The 18,388-nt window shown below is 39.5% G+C and overlaps 1 protein-coding gene across 1 annotated transcript in view; it reads left to right on the top strand.

Annotated features, from left to right (window-relative positions):
* PDE11A (phosphodiesterase 11A) overlaps window positions 1-18,388 on the top strand; it is a 387,189-nt gene that overhangs the window by 201,854 nt on the left and 166,947 nt on the right. Inside the window, exon 7 of the mRNA XM_032356042.1 lies at window positions 16,064-16,139. Coding sequence (XP_032211933.1) covers window positions 16,064-16,139 — 76 coding nt within the window. The remainder of the gene's footprint in view (window positions 1-16,063; window positions 16,140-18,388) is intronic.

The following is an 18,388-nucleotide window of genomic DNA, read 5'->3' as shown; positions in this document are numbered from 1 at the left end:
TAATTTTGTAGGCACATTGTGCTATATGCAGAATATATTAAAGCAATATAGATTCTGACTTGCAGATGTTTAAATTCTAAATATCTACAATATCATAGAGATAAATTTACATGAATTTATAAAATACCTGTGTGTGTGTGTGTGTCTGTGTGTGTGTGTGTGTTCAATAAATTACATGTCTTCAATTCTAGATTGCCAAGCTAAGATTTAATGAGTAACAGGAGTTTTTTTGCAAGGAAGATGAGGAGATGTGTTCCAGGCAAGGCTGAGAGAGCATGGGGGCTGAGGGTCTGGAGAGCTGAGGTGAGTTAATGCTGCCAAAAGCACCAGGTAGATAAGGCTGTAAGTGGAAGCAGAAGCCAGATTGTTCCAGGACCTTGGAAGCCATGTTAAGAATGCCCTGTGCTATACTATGTCTGGGGTGGGCATGATGTGGTAGGAGGCTGCAGTCTAAACTTAACTTCAAACTTCAGTCATGTCATCTTTGCAGATCTCTGCTGGGAAATTTTTAAGTCCCCAAAACTCACCACCTCTCAGTAGCTGCCTGGAGCTTTCTTCCCCCAGGCTATGTCCCCTAGCAGTTTCTATTAATTCTTGAGCAGGGAGCTCAGCTGCTCCTACCTTGCAAATCCTTCCACAAACTCTCAGTCTGGGTTGGGTGTCTCTGCAGCGTGCTCCCTTGGCTGTCCCAAACTTGACCACCCCTCTATCTCTCTTCAGTTCTGATGCATTATTTCTAAGTTTTGACTTACCTTCCTTGGGAAAGTACCCAGTTGAAAGCTTCTTTAGTTGTCCTCCTTTGTGGGAAAATACCAACACCTTTGTTCTGTGATTGGCAGAAATGCTTTATAGAGGTCAGTATTTGTTTACTTTAGTATATGATTGGGTTAGGACTGATATGACAAAGTTTTGTGTTTTGCTGTGTTTCTTTCTTCCTTGCTTTTAGAGAAAGAATCCTGAAGAACAGATATCTAAACACAGCTTTATGAAGGAATGGTCTCGGTATCCTATTACTGACATCAGTAATAGCTAAACAAATCTGAAAGGCTTGCTATGCAGAAAACTCATTTGTTGCCAATTCCTTGTTACCAAGTCTTCATATTAGATTAGATGTCAAGGGGTCACAGTTGAGTTCTTTCCCAAATTTTAGCACTAAGTTTGGTATGGATTACTGTTATTCTGCTCTTAGCTTTGTACCTTGAAGTCAAATTCTGGGGAAAAGAAAGAATCAACAAATTAGGCCATTTTAAAAAGTTGGTTATTAAGCCATATGTAAAGATATAACAAAACACAAGGCAGTGAGCACCCATACCCAGTTTAAGACAAGAACATGACTATTACTTGTGAATCCTTATACTGATCTTTCCTAATCCCTCCCCTTAACTTTGCCTGCAGAGTTTACTTTAAACTTAACATTCCTTTGTTTTTCTGTATAGTTTCATTGCATATATCTGAATCTGTGCCAAATAGATCATTATACCTTGCATGTCTCTGAACTTTATATACATTAAATTATACTGTATGTATTCTTCTATGGCTTGCCTTTTCATTTGACATATGTTCTGAGTCATGTGAGTTTGCAACTCATTCATTTATTTTCCCTGTGCCAAGTATCCCACTGTATGAAGAAGCCTTGCTTTTTTTTTTTTTTATCCACTATGCTGTTGATGGACATTTAGGTTCCATGTTTGGCTGTCACATACATAACTGTTAAGGACCAGTGTCTGTCTATACCTTGGAGTCTGACAGCCTGGGTCATAGGCTAGCAACATCTTCGCCTTCATCAGGGAAGGAAAAATTCTTGTCCAGTCATTGTTCTTTTTTTTTTTTTTTAATAAAAAACAGCACATGTAGCAAGCACAATTCATATCTCAAGAATATTTCTCGCTCATAAAATTCAGTGATGTTGGATATGCCATCTCCTTGTGTCTTCAGACTCTTGCCACATCTCTTCCTGATTAGAGAGTGATACAGCCATTTTACATTTTTCTCTGAACTTATAGTCCATTCCAATAAAGCAGCATGCTCCACTGATCTATTAAAAGAACAGTGTGGACTCTTGAGCAGAAATGCAACAGTTACTTTGGTGGGATTGGACCCAAAAATGTCGTGTTTTTATCCAGTAGTTAGAGGCAATGATGCCTGAAGACAGTAAACTGTGGTAGGTTAAGCAGTGACTATTTCATGAAATCACTTTCTTCCCTCTGATAAAATAAAGCATGTATTTATACCAACATTATTTCTTGGTCTTTCACCTTTCAATCTGCCACATACCTAATCTTGAATTTCAAATGCAAATCTGAAGACACATCATATTTGATTTTTACATGGTCTCTTTGCATTGTATTGGAATTTAAAATTAAATTTTTATATAACTTTATATATAAATATATAAATTTAAAATATCAAATTATTTATGTTTTCCTTCTCATGGTAAGGGAAAAAATTGGTAAGGAATTAATCCATGTAGATGGAGGTGAGAGTATTCCTGCAAGCATTTAGTAGACATGTCCTACGAATGTGTGTGTGTGTGTTTGTTGCTGTGTGTGTGTGTGTGTGTGTGTGTGTTATGTATTACACCAGAAAAAACAAAATTATTTATCTGCTTAGGCTTCCTCCCTTATCAAGTATATTTTGCCTCAGGGACAGGTATCAACTGTTTATGTTAATAATGAATGAGACTCCAGCCTAAGCCACGATGCCAAGAGGCTAAGAGGCTCCAACCTTCTCCCCATGAAGCCTGATGTAAGACAATGTAGATCATAAGATAAAAACAACCATTTCAGATAATATTTTTTATTAATGTTTTAAGTGTTTTCCTCAAGATAAAAAAAAATGTCATGACAAAATGCAGTTACTTTGTTCTTGCACTAAAAATAATTCTGGAATCATCCTAGAAGTAGAGGGTAACCTTTAGAACTGTGTGTCTTCCTGCAAAGGTTTGAGTTCTCTCTTCTTGGTCAGCTATGGAGCCATAATTTTTATTGGTAATCATAATTGAGTAGTTATTTATTACTGGTAGAATATAGGCAAATAATTTTTTAATCCAGGGTTAATGGAGTATCTCCCAGAGTTCTCTCCACTGGAAAAAGTGCTTGCCTTTTGGTTCTCTACACTCACTGACTTCCCTGAATAGTTTGAAGCTGGTTAACAAGAATGATAATCTGCAGAATGGTATCATGGGTAATTCCTTTCAAAGCATTTCCTATTTTTCCTACAGATTTTCTCAACATAAATCTATATAATGAACTTAAATTTGCCAGAAATACATTTTCCTGAATGTTGGTATCTATCCTAAATTTCTCAATAGCTCAATGGCTAATTCTGGCAACTTGAATTCTCTTTACTGAACATGAAGAAGGACCGTAATTCATCAGACAATGTAGTGTCCTGGGATAGAACCCCCCAAAATGGATTGGTCTTATGCTGGGATTTAATATTATAGATGTGTCAACTTTAAGTTAATAGGAATATTAGAGATTTCTTTACAGACGAGGAAACAGACTGACTTGCCTAAGACCACACAGTTTCCTTGAGATAGGGCATAGAACAGACTGGACTTTCTGATTCCTAATTTAATTCCCTGATTGGTCTCCTATAAGAACCAGCTGCAAAGGAGTTGCCTGGGCAATGGAATCACCATTCCCATCTTCCCTCTATCCGCAAAGGCACATGAATGTTGGCCGGCAGACCTACCTCTTTATCCTGCCCGTAGGCATACTACTTGCATATACATTATAACATGTTAAATTATATACAGTTTATAAATGATGCAGTTCTATATAAATATCAGTGAAGATATTTGCCTGATTAAAGACTACTTTCTGGGGCACCTGGGTGGCTCAGTGGGTTAAAGCCTCTGCCTTCAGCTCAGGTCATGATCCCAGGGTCCTGAGATCAAGCCCCACATCGAGCTCTCTGCTCGGCGGGGAGCCTGCTTCCTTCTCTCTCTCTCTGCCTGCTTCTCTGCCTACTTGTGATCTCTGTCTGTCAAATAAATAAATAAATAAATAAATCTTTAAAAAAAAAAAAGGACTGCTTTCTTCTTTTGGGGTGAGAGCAGGTTGGCAAAAGCAGGTCTTTTTCTCTAAAATGAGGGACCTTTCACAGAGCAGCAGAGCAGCAGACCTTGATTATAGACAAACCAGCTTCAACTCTCTTCATCCCTAGACACAGTAGGGAAGGAAGAGGAAAGTTGCTAGCCAAAGAGGGGAATTAAGGGTGATTGTTTGTTGACAGTAAAGAAGAGATGGTGGCACTAATCTGATAACCTGTAGGTCTTCAAGTCAGCCAGTTCTCTCCTTGTCTTCTCAGAGGAGGAATAGTAACAGATGTTAGTTACAGAGGTGGTGAGGCTGGATGCATGTCCCATGGCCTTGGGCTACCGTAGAGAGATGGTCACCATATCCTCTCCTCAAGGAGCCAGCAAAATGCAAACTTGGCTCTTCACAAGAATGGCCAGACATCCAGGGGCCAGATTACCAAGGCACATTAAGGATGATCAAATTTCTGGAGTCAGCCAGCCACACTGTCCAAGTCCAAACAACCCACCAGTCTTTAAAATGTATAGCTGAAAAATCAATTACTCTGGTATATTTCAAATGCAACCCCGTTCCCCACATTCAAGTCACAGTATCAGTTAAGGCAATAGATAAACTCCAGAATCTCCGTGGCTTAACACAATAGGAGTTTAATTTTTGTTCCTATTGAACCCAAACATAATGTCCTGATCATTGGTATTGCACAGGGAGATGTTCCCTTCTCCATGAATGAAATCATCCTGCAACCACCAATGAATGACTTGCCCAGCAAACCATCTTGTGGAGTCTTCAGATCGCCAGTTAGGCGCCAACCCCAATGCATCTTCTCTTGTGCATTTGGTAGTTTCTTCCCCAGTTTAGATGAACACAGGAAGCTTGTCAATTGGGGGATTCATGACACCAGTGGCTATTTTCTGTTAATAAGAGAGAATTTAGTCTGCCAAGCTTTATAGCTGTAAATAGCTGTACAGCTAAAGTGGAAACTAGATTTCCAATTTTGGTGTCTTTCCTACCTTATAATCACTTCTGGGAAGTCCTCACAAGCTCTGCCCAAAGATATGCAGCAAGAGAATGATCCTTACTTTGAAACCTCACTTTTGAAACTGTTGGTCTTCCTTTTAATAGAAACTACAAAGGGAATTGTTTCGTGTGATATAAAGCCCATCCCAGGTGCTGCCAAGAGCTTGCTGTGAAGGCTATAGGGCAAGTAATCATAGTTGTCTACCTGCTGGGTATTCTCTTTGTGACTGTATTAAATGTTTAATGGAGTTCCCTCCTTGTGGGGAGGAGAACAACTTGGAGGGCAAGCCGCAGTGATTACTTGCCTTCTATCTGCCTGTTTGAGTTGACTCTGAGGAGCGGCACCTGCTGGGCTTGATGGCCTGCATGGTTTTAAGGCCAAACTCCTTGGCTTAGGGGTAGAAAATCATAAGAGAATGGTTATATAAGATACTCACAGAGCAGAACTAAATTTCTGAGCTCTAAATTCTGTGACCTTATGAATATCACGGTATGTTCATTCTGTTATAAGACTCTGTTACATCTTCCATGAAAAGGATGGAAGAGAGAAAAGATATACATGATTATATTTATTTATTGTGGCTCAAGAAGCACTCATGTTCACAGGTTACCATGTAGGTGGGTTTTATAGTCTTACCCATCATTTGCTCCTTGGGAAGAGGGTGCCTGTGCTTGGCTCCTGAAGATACTGACAGAACACCGTGTGTATCAATGTCCTATTGCTACATAATGACACACCACAAATTCAGCAGCATAAGACAAACATCCATTTCTTATCTCACAGTTTCTGTGGATCAAAAAACTGGGTACTGCATAGCTGGGTTCTCCACTCCAGGGTCACAAAAGGCTAAAATCAAGGTGTTGGCTAGGTGACATTCTCATGTGGATTTTGACGCCTTTCAAAGCTTGTTCAGGTGATGGCAGAATTGAGTTCCTTGCAGTTGTAGACTGAGGTTTCCCTTTTCTTAATGACTGCTGCTAAAAGGTCTCTCTCAGCTCTTAGAGATTGCCCTTAGTGACTAGCCATACAGCCCTATGACAACATGGCAGCTCACTTGCTCAAAGCCATCAGGAGAATGTGATGCAGTCGGCTGCAACAAAGGCTTACAGGATGTCAGGAGTGAATTACATAATCACAAGAGTGGCTATCCCATACCTCTGCCACATAACATAACCTAATCAAGGAATTGATGATCCTGTCATATTTATGAGTCCTGCCCACACTCAAGGGGAGAGGATTCTACCAGACTTGTACCAAATGGAGTGTGGGAAGTGGGAATCTTAGAGGCCATCTTGAGAATTCTGCCTACCACACTTATAATGACTACACTTGCATCCACACAAAGTATCTCTATCCCATAAGACCTTCCATATGTCCTACTATGGAAGAATGTCCACAAGCATATTTTTTCTGATAGACCCCTCAAACCTAACATGTCTAAAACAGAGCTCACAACTTTTCTTCTCCCAAGCCTACTCCTCTCTCTGTTTCCCTATATCTTTTAAGGCAACTCAATCATTCCTGATGCTCATGACAAAATATTATAGGCATAATTCTCTCATGTTGCATGTCTAATTCATCAGGAAGTCCAGGTGGCTCTACCTGTGAAATTTATCCAGAATCTGACCACTTCTCACCACACAACTCCTACCAAGCTTGGACTCCAGTCCAAGCTACCCCATCTCTGGGCTATTTCATGGCCATAGCTTCTTCCTCTCTGCCCCTCTACACTCTGTTCTCGATATAATAGCCAGATGCTTTTATATTTTAGGTCATCATATCACAACTCTGCTCACAAACTCTTTAAAGTCTCCTTATGCCATCACTATAGGAAAAGCCAAACTCACAATCCTTTCAGAGGTTTACAATGCCCTACACAATCTGGCACCTCATTAACTGACCTCAGCCCTGACTCCTACTTCTCCAGCCACACAGGTCATTTTGTTATTCCTAGAACATACTGCTCACACACCTACCTCAAGGCCTTTGCACTGGTTATTCCTTCATCCGAAATACTTTTTCCCTAATATCTCCATAGTTCAAATCCTCACTTCTTTTTTTTTTTCTTTTTATTTCTTTTCAGCATAACAGAATTCATTTTTTATGCACCACACCCAGTGCTCCATACAATCTGTGCCCTCCCTAATACCCACCATCTGGTTCCCCCAACCTCCTACCCTCCCACCCCTTCAAAACTCTCAGATTGTTTTTCAGAGTCCATAGTCTCTCATGGTTCATCTCTCCTTCCAATTTCCCTCAACTCCCTTCTCCTCTCCATCTCCCCATGTTCTCCATGTTATTTGTTATGCTCCACAAATAAGTGAGACAATATGGTAATTGACTCTCTCTGCTTGACTTATTTCACTCAGCATAATCTCTTCCAGCCCTGTCCATGTTGCTACAAAAGTTAGGTATTAAAAAAAAAAAAAAAAAAAAAGTTGGCTATTCATCCTTTCTGATGGAGGCATAATACTCTATAGTGTATATGGACCACATCTTCCTTATCCATTTGTCCGTTGAAGGGCATCTTGGTTCTTTCCACAGTTTAGTGACCGTGGCCATTGCTGTAATAAACATTGAGGTACAGATGGCCCTTCTTTTCACTACCTCTGTATCTTTAGGGTAAATACCCAGGAGTGCAATTGCAGGGTCATAGGGAAGCTCTATTTTTAATTTCTTAAGGAATCTCCACACTGTCCTCCAAAGTGGCTGCACCAACTTACATTCCCACCAACAGTGGGAGAGGATTTCCCTTTCTCCACATCCTCTCCAACACACGTTGTTTCCTGTCTTGTTAATTTTGGCCATTCTAACTGGTATAAGGTGGCATTTCAATGTGGTTTTAATTTGAATCTCCCTGATGGCTCGTGATGATGAACATTTTTTCATGTGTCTGATAGCCATTTGTATGTCTTCATTGGAGAAGTGTCTGTTTATGTCTTCTGCCCATTTTTTGAAATGATTATCTGTTTTGTGTGTGTTGAGTTTGAGGAGTTCTTTAGAGGTCCTGGATATCAACCTTTTGTCAGTACTGTCATTTGCAAATATCTTCTCCCATTCCGTGGGTTGTCTCTTTGTTTTGTTGACTGTTTCCTTTGCTGTGCAGAAGCTTTTGATCTTGATGAAATCCCAAAAATTAATTTTCGCTTTTGTTTCCTTTGCCTTTGGGGACATATCTTGAAAGAAGTTGCTGTGGCTGATGTCGAAGAGGTTACTGCCTATGTTCTCCTCTAGGATTCTGATCAAATCCTCACTTCTTTTAAAGTCATCTTTCAATTGTTACCTAGTAGGAAGGCCTAACAACCTTGCTATTAAATCCCCTTTACCCTGCCCTATTTTTTTCTCTATAATTCCTAACACTTTCTAATATGTAATCTATTTCTTTATTTATTTTTTTATTTTTGCTATCTGTCTTCTCTCACTAAAATGTAAGTTCAGTGAAGGTGAGGATTTTGTCTGTTTTGCTCACTGATATCTCCCCAATAAGTGGAACAATGTTTAGTACTTAATAGTCATTTTTGTTCAGTGTTGTTTAATATTTTATTTATGTTATTTATGAATATATATATTGTTAAATATATCATAGATTGATGCATGAGCATATTATATATCTGTAGGAAAAGATCAAGAATAACTTACACTAAGTTGTTCATAGTTGCCATGTCTAGAGAGATGACAAGATTAGAGATTTGGATTTTATTTTTACTTAAAAATTTCACAAGTATTTGTATTATTTTTGTAATTCAGTAAAATTATAAAGCTATTTTAAAATTTTAGACCCTTTATGTCTTATGTGAAATTATATTCTGCCAGGCTATTATGAGCCCTCTAAAAACCATAAATTATTACTCAGAGCCAGAAGTGAGATAATGTGCAAGATTTCTAAGTAAATTAACTTTCCTTGCCATATCTTTGGGGAATTCAGATGGTTATTCTCTATTGCCCTAGCCAGCGTAGAGTGCTGCCTGGATTTTATCCTAGGGTCTTTCTTTGCCTGAGACTGTCCCAACAGGATGTGAATAAAAAGCCTTTACAGATGAGCTGCTGCAGTATCAGGTGACTTCTTGGAGTGCATATTCTATTTACAAATACAGTCACCCTGAAACAGTTATTCTGGTCTTGCTTTTAGCTGGCATTGTGCTTATGAATTCAACTCCCAATAATTAGTTGCGCTCTAGTGCATTATCTGTGATGCTTTCTCCCTTTCTTTTCGTACCAGATTCAAAAGAATACCTTAAAACAAAGACACTAATGCACAACAAGGCATTATTTAGTCATTATAAGCTGTAATATTCTATTGCTTAATTTAGGATTTCCCCCCATTTGTATGGTCATGGAGAGAATTTTCAGAGTCATTATGTATGGAGTTAGTTTGTCCTCTGTCTGGAGCAGGAATGAACAATTGGACCCAACATTTAAATAAGAAAGTTTCAGCAAGTGGGGAGAGTTGGGGGGAAATGGCAGAAAGTAACTAAAAAAGTAGGGCAGGTCTTATGCACGGATGGTTTGGTGATGTATGTATTTGTTAGAAATTTAGGAGCCGTGGGAAACCTATCAGCACCCAGATCTCCTCTGCCATGGGTGACTGATGCCCAAAGTTACACTGTTAAATCTAAGGTGTCATGACCCTAAATCAGTCTTCAATCCCAGTTTTTCCATATGAAATTCTTCCTCTGGTTTGTGTGTTTTTTTTTTTTTTTAATTACTAAGGCCTGTTGAAGACAACTCAATATTTCTTGCCCTTGTCATGTAGCACTTAAGGATAATGGGGCTCCAGGCTCTAAGATCCTTTGACTTAGCACATTAAAGCCCATTTCACCTGTCAGAGCCTCATAGCCAAGCACTCCCGTAGTCCGGGATGCTGAGTGCTAGCCCAGCAGGACAGTTCATTGTCTGTTTCCTATAATGCCTTCTGGTCTATCAGCTCTGCTGCTGTCACAAAGGAAATGCGCAAAATTGAAACCATTATGTGATAGAGCTCCGTGGATCTGCTGAAAACCATTTGCTTACCAGCAACCTCTCAGTCGCTGATACTTAGTGTAAGCCAGTTTGAGATACCTCCCGGGTAGAAGGGTTTGAAGACTGGACAGTGGATGGAACAATTCCAGATGACCAGGAAGGTGAGGAAGGTTAGGAGGGTTACTAAGACTTGACTAAGGTATAGAATGGGGTAGCTGTGTGCTGTGAAGCAAATAAGGGTTGTCAGAGTGGAACAGACTTCGCTGCGTAGGTGGTGAATGCCTCAGTTCTAAGCCCAATGGTCAGTGATTTTTCTAGGAGTACTTTGTCAGAAATTTAAGGAATCATTTGTAGGTATGTTCTAGAAGCCATTAGGACTGATCCTATGTGTAGGTAAGGTAGGCAAAAAGAAACTGCCTCTCTACTGTTTCAGAAAAAACCAAGGGACTGACGTCAGAACTTCTCCACACTCAGCTTGTCCTAGTGTCAGAATTTCTTTGGTAGACTGACATTTGGGAGATAAAGTATTGCTTTAAATTATTGCTGGGGCGCCTGGGTGGCTCATTCAGTTAACCATCTGTCTTCGGCTGGAGGCATAACCCTGGCGTCCTGGGTTAGAGCCCCTCCTCGGGCTCTGCACTCATCAGGAGTCTGCTTCTCCTTCTCCCTTAGCCCCTGCCCATTCTCCTGCTCATGCACTCTGTCTCTTTCTCTTAGTCACTCTCTCTCTCTCTGTCAAAAAAATAAAATATTTTATTTATAAATAAATAAATACAGACAGACAGACATATTACTAAAATTGTACCTTCCTTTGTAGGGAAAGGAAACACATTGAAAAATAAAGAATAGTGTTACAGTACCACCAACTCACTTAACATTTCCACTGACTGCCTTTGAGAGGCTGGAAAACATCACAAGTGTATTTTGATGGCTCCAAGTAGATGCATGTACTGGAATGACCCAATGAGGACACTAGAGAAAATGTTTAGGTATACACATCTTTAATTGGAAAGAAGTAGGCACTCCCAGACAATATGTTTGAACATAGCCTTCTAGAAAGGCTGCTTAGTCTCACATGGTCTAACATCTGGGACTCTAACGATGTGAGTTTTGAACTGAGAATGTTTGGGAACCCTGTGGAACAGTGGGGCTGATATTGGGAGGCAGGTTTTCCTCTCAGTATTAATATTTGCAATGTTAATGTTAATGTTAATTAACATTTACAACATAAATGTAATATTTACACTTGCAAAACACCTTGCAAATTTTGAAACCCTTTCACACATATTCCTACAAAACAACTTGGAAAATAAGAAAAAGCACAAAGGAAAAAAGATAAGAATTGGGTAGAATGCCAAAATCTGGAGACAGCCAGTGTTGACATTCTGGTGTGCACGAGATAAATGTGAATAACAAAACTGAGACATAGAGAGGTTTGGTGACTTGGTTGGGGTGAAGAGGCCAATAGATATTTATGAGCTCCAGGGACTGATATGATCTGAACACCTGGGTCATCTGATAAACAGAGATGATTCTTTCCTTCCTACTTTGTTATCCTTCTTCGCTCCTGTTTGGGGTTCATTCTTCAGGTGTCTGGTGCTTCCTTTGATGGGCTTCATCTCTTCTCCTTTAGCCCCTGCAGAGGACGATACATGCTCTCAGCCCTTGCTGTTTCGTATGGTCATATCGACTAACCATTTTTCAGAAACAACAGCATTGCCACCGATAGACAAGTCGGTGGGGAGAGGGGGTTGCCTTAATGATCTGAAAATCAAAAAATTCATCCTCATCATATTCTGCTGTGCTTTCTCCCCATCTCCCGTCATGCTGGGCTCATCAAGCCTGCTGATCATTACCACGCTTTCTTCCTTTTCCTCATCGCCGATTAGCGTCGGCTTCCCTTCCTTCCCTCAGCTGCAGTGGGAATGATGTAAAGACATTCTCAGCATTCTCTTTTTGCTCCTCCTGTCCTCTTGTGTCAAGCCTCCAGTGTTGGATCTGTGCAACTCCACTCTCTGAGTGTGGCCTTCCTCTCCTCTAGAATTAACCACTTGAATTCTGTCTCTCGTCCCATCCCTTCTTGCCTTGCCTGTCTTTGTCTTCAGTCATCCCATTTTTTGGTGCTTCAATGACCCATTTTGGGGGGCTTATCCTATTTGATTATGCTGCAAAATTTGACGCTATTGTTCCATGTCAGTTCTATTTAGAAAATAACTTTCCCCCTTGTCTACAAGTAATTCATTATCCAAAATTTAGAAAGCAGAAATAGTAGTTTAAAAACTCCCCTAGGCAGAATTCTTTCACAATATATACATGCATCAGATCATCATGATGTACACACTGAACATGAAACTGGGGAGGAAAAGTGGTGGCCAGAACTGAGCAGGGATGGAGGAATGAACAGGTAGAACAGAGAAGTTCTGAGGGGCAGTGAAACTCCTCTGTGTGATACTGTAATGGGGGACACAGGCCATTACGCAGTTGTTAAAACCCATGAAAAGTACAGCTTCAAGAGCCAACCATAATGTGAACTGGGGACTTTGTAGGAAAAATGATGTATCAGGGTGAGTTCATCAGTTGTACCAAATGTAGCACACTGGTGACTGATGTTGATAGTGGGGAAGGCTAAGGTGCACGTGTGGGGCAAGAGATGGGAACTCTCTGTACTTGCACTCATTTTGTTGTGAACTTGAAACTGTTCTAAAAAGAAAAGTCTACTTAGAAAGTAAAGAAACAGAAATTCCCATAGGCCAACAATTCAAAGGTAATTACTATGGTTATATTTCCAGGATTTTCCAACATACATGATAACTCTTTGTACACCTACAGATACCCACACTATTATCACTTGATGTATTAAAAATGTCCATGTTTAACAAATATTCTTCTATAGCGTGATTTACATTCGATGGATAATATTCCATTGTGTAGATGTGCTGTGCTTTCCTTAACCAACTCCCTAGCATCATCATTACTAATGCTATGATTTACACCTTTCTATGTAACTTTTGTGTGTAGCTATAATAGCTACCATAGAATAAATTTCTAGACACAAGGATTGATGGGTCGAAGTATATTTCTACTTTTTAGAGTCTGGATACACATCAATAAATCTGTTTCCGCAAAGGTCATAGCAGTGTATTCACACATTAGAAATGCTATAAAGCCTTAAGTTTATGAGCATGAGCTTTGGAGCTCTCTTCCATCCCAGGCACTGACCCAGTCATCTTCATTCCGCCCAAAATACCAGGTCCCCTCCAGTTCCATTTTCATCCTTTTCGCCTTTTCCTTGCACAAGCTCTTCTTTGGTGATTTTACTCACTCCCTCCAAACCAGAGGCTGATGACTCGGAGACGAGTGCCTCAGCAACCCCCTCTCTCCCACCACCATCTCAACTGTAACTTGAACTCGGAATCGTTTTGCTCAGACTGTGTTCCCCACCTCAGGGAACTCCAGCCGCTCTTATGCAAACCAGAAAAATTTCCATGTTATCCTCGGCAGGGATGGGAGAGCCTCCTCAGAATAAGAAATTCTTTGGGGGGCACTACAATAATGATTTTTGGTAAACAAAACTCTCTCTTATTTCACTGATCAACAGCCTGAGGTTTGTTTTTCTCACCACCAGCCTCTCGAGCTGTCTCTGTCCTTGTTTCTTTTACTCACCACATGTTCTCGTCTGAGGAACCTCGTTCCTCAGCTGCTTCAGATCTCTCAGGAAAGGTTAGAGTGGGACTGCAGCTGGCCCAGATTTGGCAGAGGCAACTGTCCCTCCTTCTCTGTGCTGGCTCGGGACTACCAACCGCTGTGTATGACACTCAGCGGAACAAAGCAGACCCAAACATTCTAGCGCTGCTCTGGCTAGCCCAAGTCTGCAGCTGATACCTCCCAGACCTCTGTACAATGGACCTCCTCCTTCCTGCTCCCTAGCATTGCTGTAAGTCAGACTCTAGCCTGAGGGAGAGAAAGAAAACCACTTTGTCTCTTCTGGACAATAACTCTGATGGATGTGTTTGTTATTGTCTGACTTTCTCTGAACCAGTCTTTTCACTTTCAAGGCAGTTAATCTCTCTGGGTCTTACCTGAGAGGGAGGAAGTGAACAGTACCTACCTACAGGATTGTTTTAACAAGTATATGAGGTAATACCTGTGAAGGTGTTGAACCCAGTGCCTGACAAGAAGTGAACATCCAGTAAATGTTAGCTCAGCGTCATCAGCGCCATCATTGTCCTTGACCACACACTTGTAAGGATCTAAAGCTACTCTTGATTTCTCTAAACAGAGTTGCTGGCTTTTCTATAGTGTTTTGAAATTGCTTTACTTGGACCCTTATTTTATCTTAACTGTTTCTATTTTTACCACACTGTGAGCTCCTCACATAATTGTTTAAATTCATTTTTGTATCCTCAAAACCCAGCCATGTGTGTGGTGCATAGGAGGTGACAAATAAATAGATGTTAGAAGAGCCTTGACTCTTAGCTCACACTATTCTCAAAAATCACTTTCGGTTTGATTGCAAATCTAAATGTGAAAGCTAAAACAATAAAGATTCTAGGAAAAGAATTGGAAAATATCTTCATGAGCTAGGAGTAGGGAAAGATTTCTTGAACAAAACCAAACAAGTACTTTTAAAAAAGAAACAAACATACTGGTATCAAGAATAGAAGATATCTGGGGGCGCCTGGGTGTCTCAGTGGGTTAAGCCGCTGCCTTCGGCTCAGGTCATGATCTCAGGGTCCTGGGATCGAGGCCCGCATCGGGCTCTCTGGCTCAGCTGGGAGCCTGCTTCCTTCTCTCTCTCTCTGCCTGCCTCTCTGCCTACTTGTGATCTCTCTCTGTCAAATAAATAAATAAAATCTTTAAATTTGGAAAAAAAAAATAATAGAAGATATCTGGAAAATTAATTTCTCAGAGGAAAACCAAAACAATCTAAAAATAATCTTAGTAAAATAATCTTAATAAAATAAAAATAACAAAATAAAAATAATCACCTAAATATTTAGGAGTGTAAATGAACTTCCAATTTCAAATGTTTAAAATATGTAGCTCTTAACTTCTACAATGAACATTTAAAAGTACCTTTTTTATCCCAATAACCATATAAAACCTGATATCTTGTTTTTTTCTTATAATATTGGGATGACATGTTGACCTTTCTCACTTGATATCAAGGTCATATGAATTTGCCAAAACCCTATCAGTCTTCTTATCTAACAGTTAGATATGGACCATTGGTTTTAATATTAAGTGGAACTTATTACTGAATGAATGGTTTTTGGTCCTGGTAATTACATCTTCATATTTTAAGTATGTCATCTGACATTCTAGAGTATAGAAAGAAGATCTCTGAACCTCTACATTTCTCATACGTTTTGGCAACTTTAATTTTTTGTGTATGACTTTATAATATATATAATAAATTAGTGATGTTAAAAATATAGAGTACTGGGGCATCTAGGTGGCTCAGTTGCTTAAGCGCCTGACTCTTGATTTTAGCTCAGGTCATGATCTCACTGTTGTGAGATTGAGCCCCCCTGGGCTTGGAGCCTGCTTAAGAGTCTCTCTCTCTCTAAAGACTAAAAAAATAAATAAATAAGAGAGAGAGAGAAGTTATTAAAAGTATATATGCATATGGTAACATTATAGGCTCAAAACATTTTCACTAACAGATGTGTCCAATCAAAGAGACTTGACCACTAGTTTAAATAAAATGTTTTAAATACTCAGGGCAGAAACAGTTTCTAGAATTTTTTTCTGGTGGTATGATCATGATCAAGAGTTTTACATTCAGATCTCTGTGGCTGCAGGGATTGGGGGAAGTAGTGTTGTGTAGGGACTTTTGGTTTATTCATATTTGGTTGGGGCTTGATATTTATTGTGATGTTTTAAATTAAAAGAGGCAGGTGAGTATCTGCACTAAAAAATAGATTATAATGTGTCTTTTTTAAAGTTATTTTAAAATGTCTGTTATGAAGAGTGGTAAGCTGTTAAGTCAGAAATGGGCGAATAATGTTTAATTTTAATTAACTACTTTCTTATATCCTAGGCTGACCAGATATCAGGATTTCATATAAGATCTGTTCTCTGCGTCCCTATTTGGAATAGCAACCACCAAATAATTGGTAAGACATTACCTAAATAGTTCAAACTTCTTTTTAACTTCTTTTTTTTTTTTTATTTTTAATTTTAAGGGAGGGTTCAGGTGAGAGGCAGTGGGAGAGGGAGAGAGAAACTTAAGCAGACTCCATTCTGAGCGTGGCGTTGATGCAAGGCTCAATGTCACGGTCCTGACGTGATGACCTGAGCCAAAACCAACAGTCAGATACTTAACGAACTGTGCCACCCAGTACAAACTTCTTTTATAAAGAAAGACAAATTTACTTTAAAATACACCACATCTTTTTCTTTAACCTGTTCCCCCCCTTTTGCACTTGATCTTAGCAAAAAGGCCAAGAAGTGATAGCTGCTCCCCTCTTTTATGTCCAGGACTCATCAACCTAATTTTCATTCCCTCACATCACCTCATAGGTGTAGACTCCTGATGAATCCACATGAGCCAGAACAATGAACAAAAATTTATTCTTTAAACCAATAATTTTGAAGTTGGAGAGGATCTCAGAAATCAACTGATAGAACTCTCTTATCTTACTTTGTGGAAATCGAGGTGGGGTGGGGGTATCCCACAAAGACCAGAATACAGTCACAGAATGTTAGTTGCAGGATCAGGGTTACAAGTCAGGCTGTCCCAACTCCTCTACAGATTTTCCCACTACATCTGTGTGCTTACGTCTGTGCTTTTATAGGTGGAGTACATGCAAAGGAAAAGAACATGCATTATTAGACTGTGCAGCATATAGACTGTGCAGCATCTTTCTGTCTGGATGATTCTGAAATAGGTTATACTTGACCCAGAATAACAGAACTGTGGGCCAACAGTTTCCAAGTTTTTCTCCCTCCTTTGCTCCTTTCCCTCCCCTCAGAACCTCTATCAGGAAAGTATTAAATCTAAGAATGAAGTCAGTGGGTAAGGTAGAAGTCAATGGGTAAGGTCATAAAGAGTGGAGGTGTTAGTTAAAATTATTGAAACATAATTAAAGCATGATTTTTTCTAAGAGATGTAAGGTAATTAGTGCATTGGCCTTTCTTTGTTTCCCCCCAACATTGCCTATTAAACTGTAAGACCCTGCTACTTATCAAAGGATTTAGTATTCTGGAAATATTGTCAAGGCTTGGACTATAACAGAATTTTTTTCATCAGTTTGCTTTTTGCAGAAAAATTTTTCTACAGCAGTGAACATAAAGAATGTTCAAAGATTTGGGAATTTGAACCCCTAGTATGAAGTATTGAATTGCATCATGTATACTTTTAAATATATTTAAGTTTAAAGAGAAGAGGAAGTACAAAGAAACACTGTTTCTGTGCTGTTGATGTCCAATGGCAATCTCAAATACAGTCCTAGCTTTCATTCCTAACAGTAAACATCTATTATTCTTTCAAAATCAAGACTGCAGGGGCGCCTGGGTGGCTCAGTGCGTTAAGCCTCTGCCTTCGGCTCAGGTCATGGTCTCAGGGTCCTGGGATTGAGCCCCACATCGGGCTCTCTGCTCAGCAGGGAGCCTGCTTCTTTTTCTCTCTCTCTGCCTCCCTCTCTGCCTACTTATGATCTCTGTCTGTCAAATAAATAAATAAAATCTTTAAAAAGAAAAAAAAATTCTAAAAAAAAATCAAGACTGCAGTTTGCCTTTTACATGCCAAAGACTTCTGTTTCATTATATACATCATACACACATCATTATTTAATGTCTTCTAGCATATGATGACTTACTTACCTAGTGGGAATTTAGGTGTTTTAAAAAAATTCAAGCATGCTTTAGAATTATAACTGTGTTTGGTTTGCACCAAATGGGGACATGGGAGAATGCTTTTCAAAATTGTTCAGTTTTTCTGATTAGAACTGTATGTTTTGAGAGTCTTGCCCCAAAACATCTGGTGCAGTGCTGGAAATGAACTTGAGACAGAGGAAGTACATAGGAGTTAAGTTTTCTAGAACTGTATGTACCCCATCGGTATTAGGCAGCAGAACTAACCTTCTTGTTCTTTTGAAGGTTAACTGCGCCACCATCCCCCACATTTCTTGAATGTTCACTCCATGTGAGCAACATGCTTTAAAACATTCAAATATTATCTCATTTCATCTTCATAACCTCTGAGATAGTCAACATTTTCATCCCCATTTTGCCGGCTCAAAAATGTTAGGTAACAAGGTAACAGCTGATGGTGGAGTTGAGATGTGAAATGAGACAGTGTGACACCAGAGCCCATGTTCTTTTTTTTTTTTTTTTTTCCTTAACTGAAATATAATGTATTTTT

The sequence above is a fragment of the Mustela erminea genome, chromosome 8 (assembly GCF_009829155.1).
Source record: "Mustela erminea isolate mMusErm1 chromosome 8, mMusErm1.Pri, whole genome shotgun sequence".
Taxonomy (NCBI): domain Eukaryota; kingdom Metazoa; phylum Chordata; class Mammalia; order Carnivora; family Mustelidae; genus Mustela; species Mustela erminea.
Note: the sequence above shows the minus strand (reverse complement) of the source record. Positions and strands in the feature narration are given on the sequence as shown.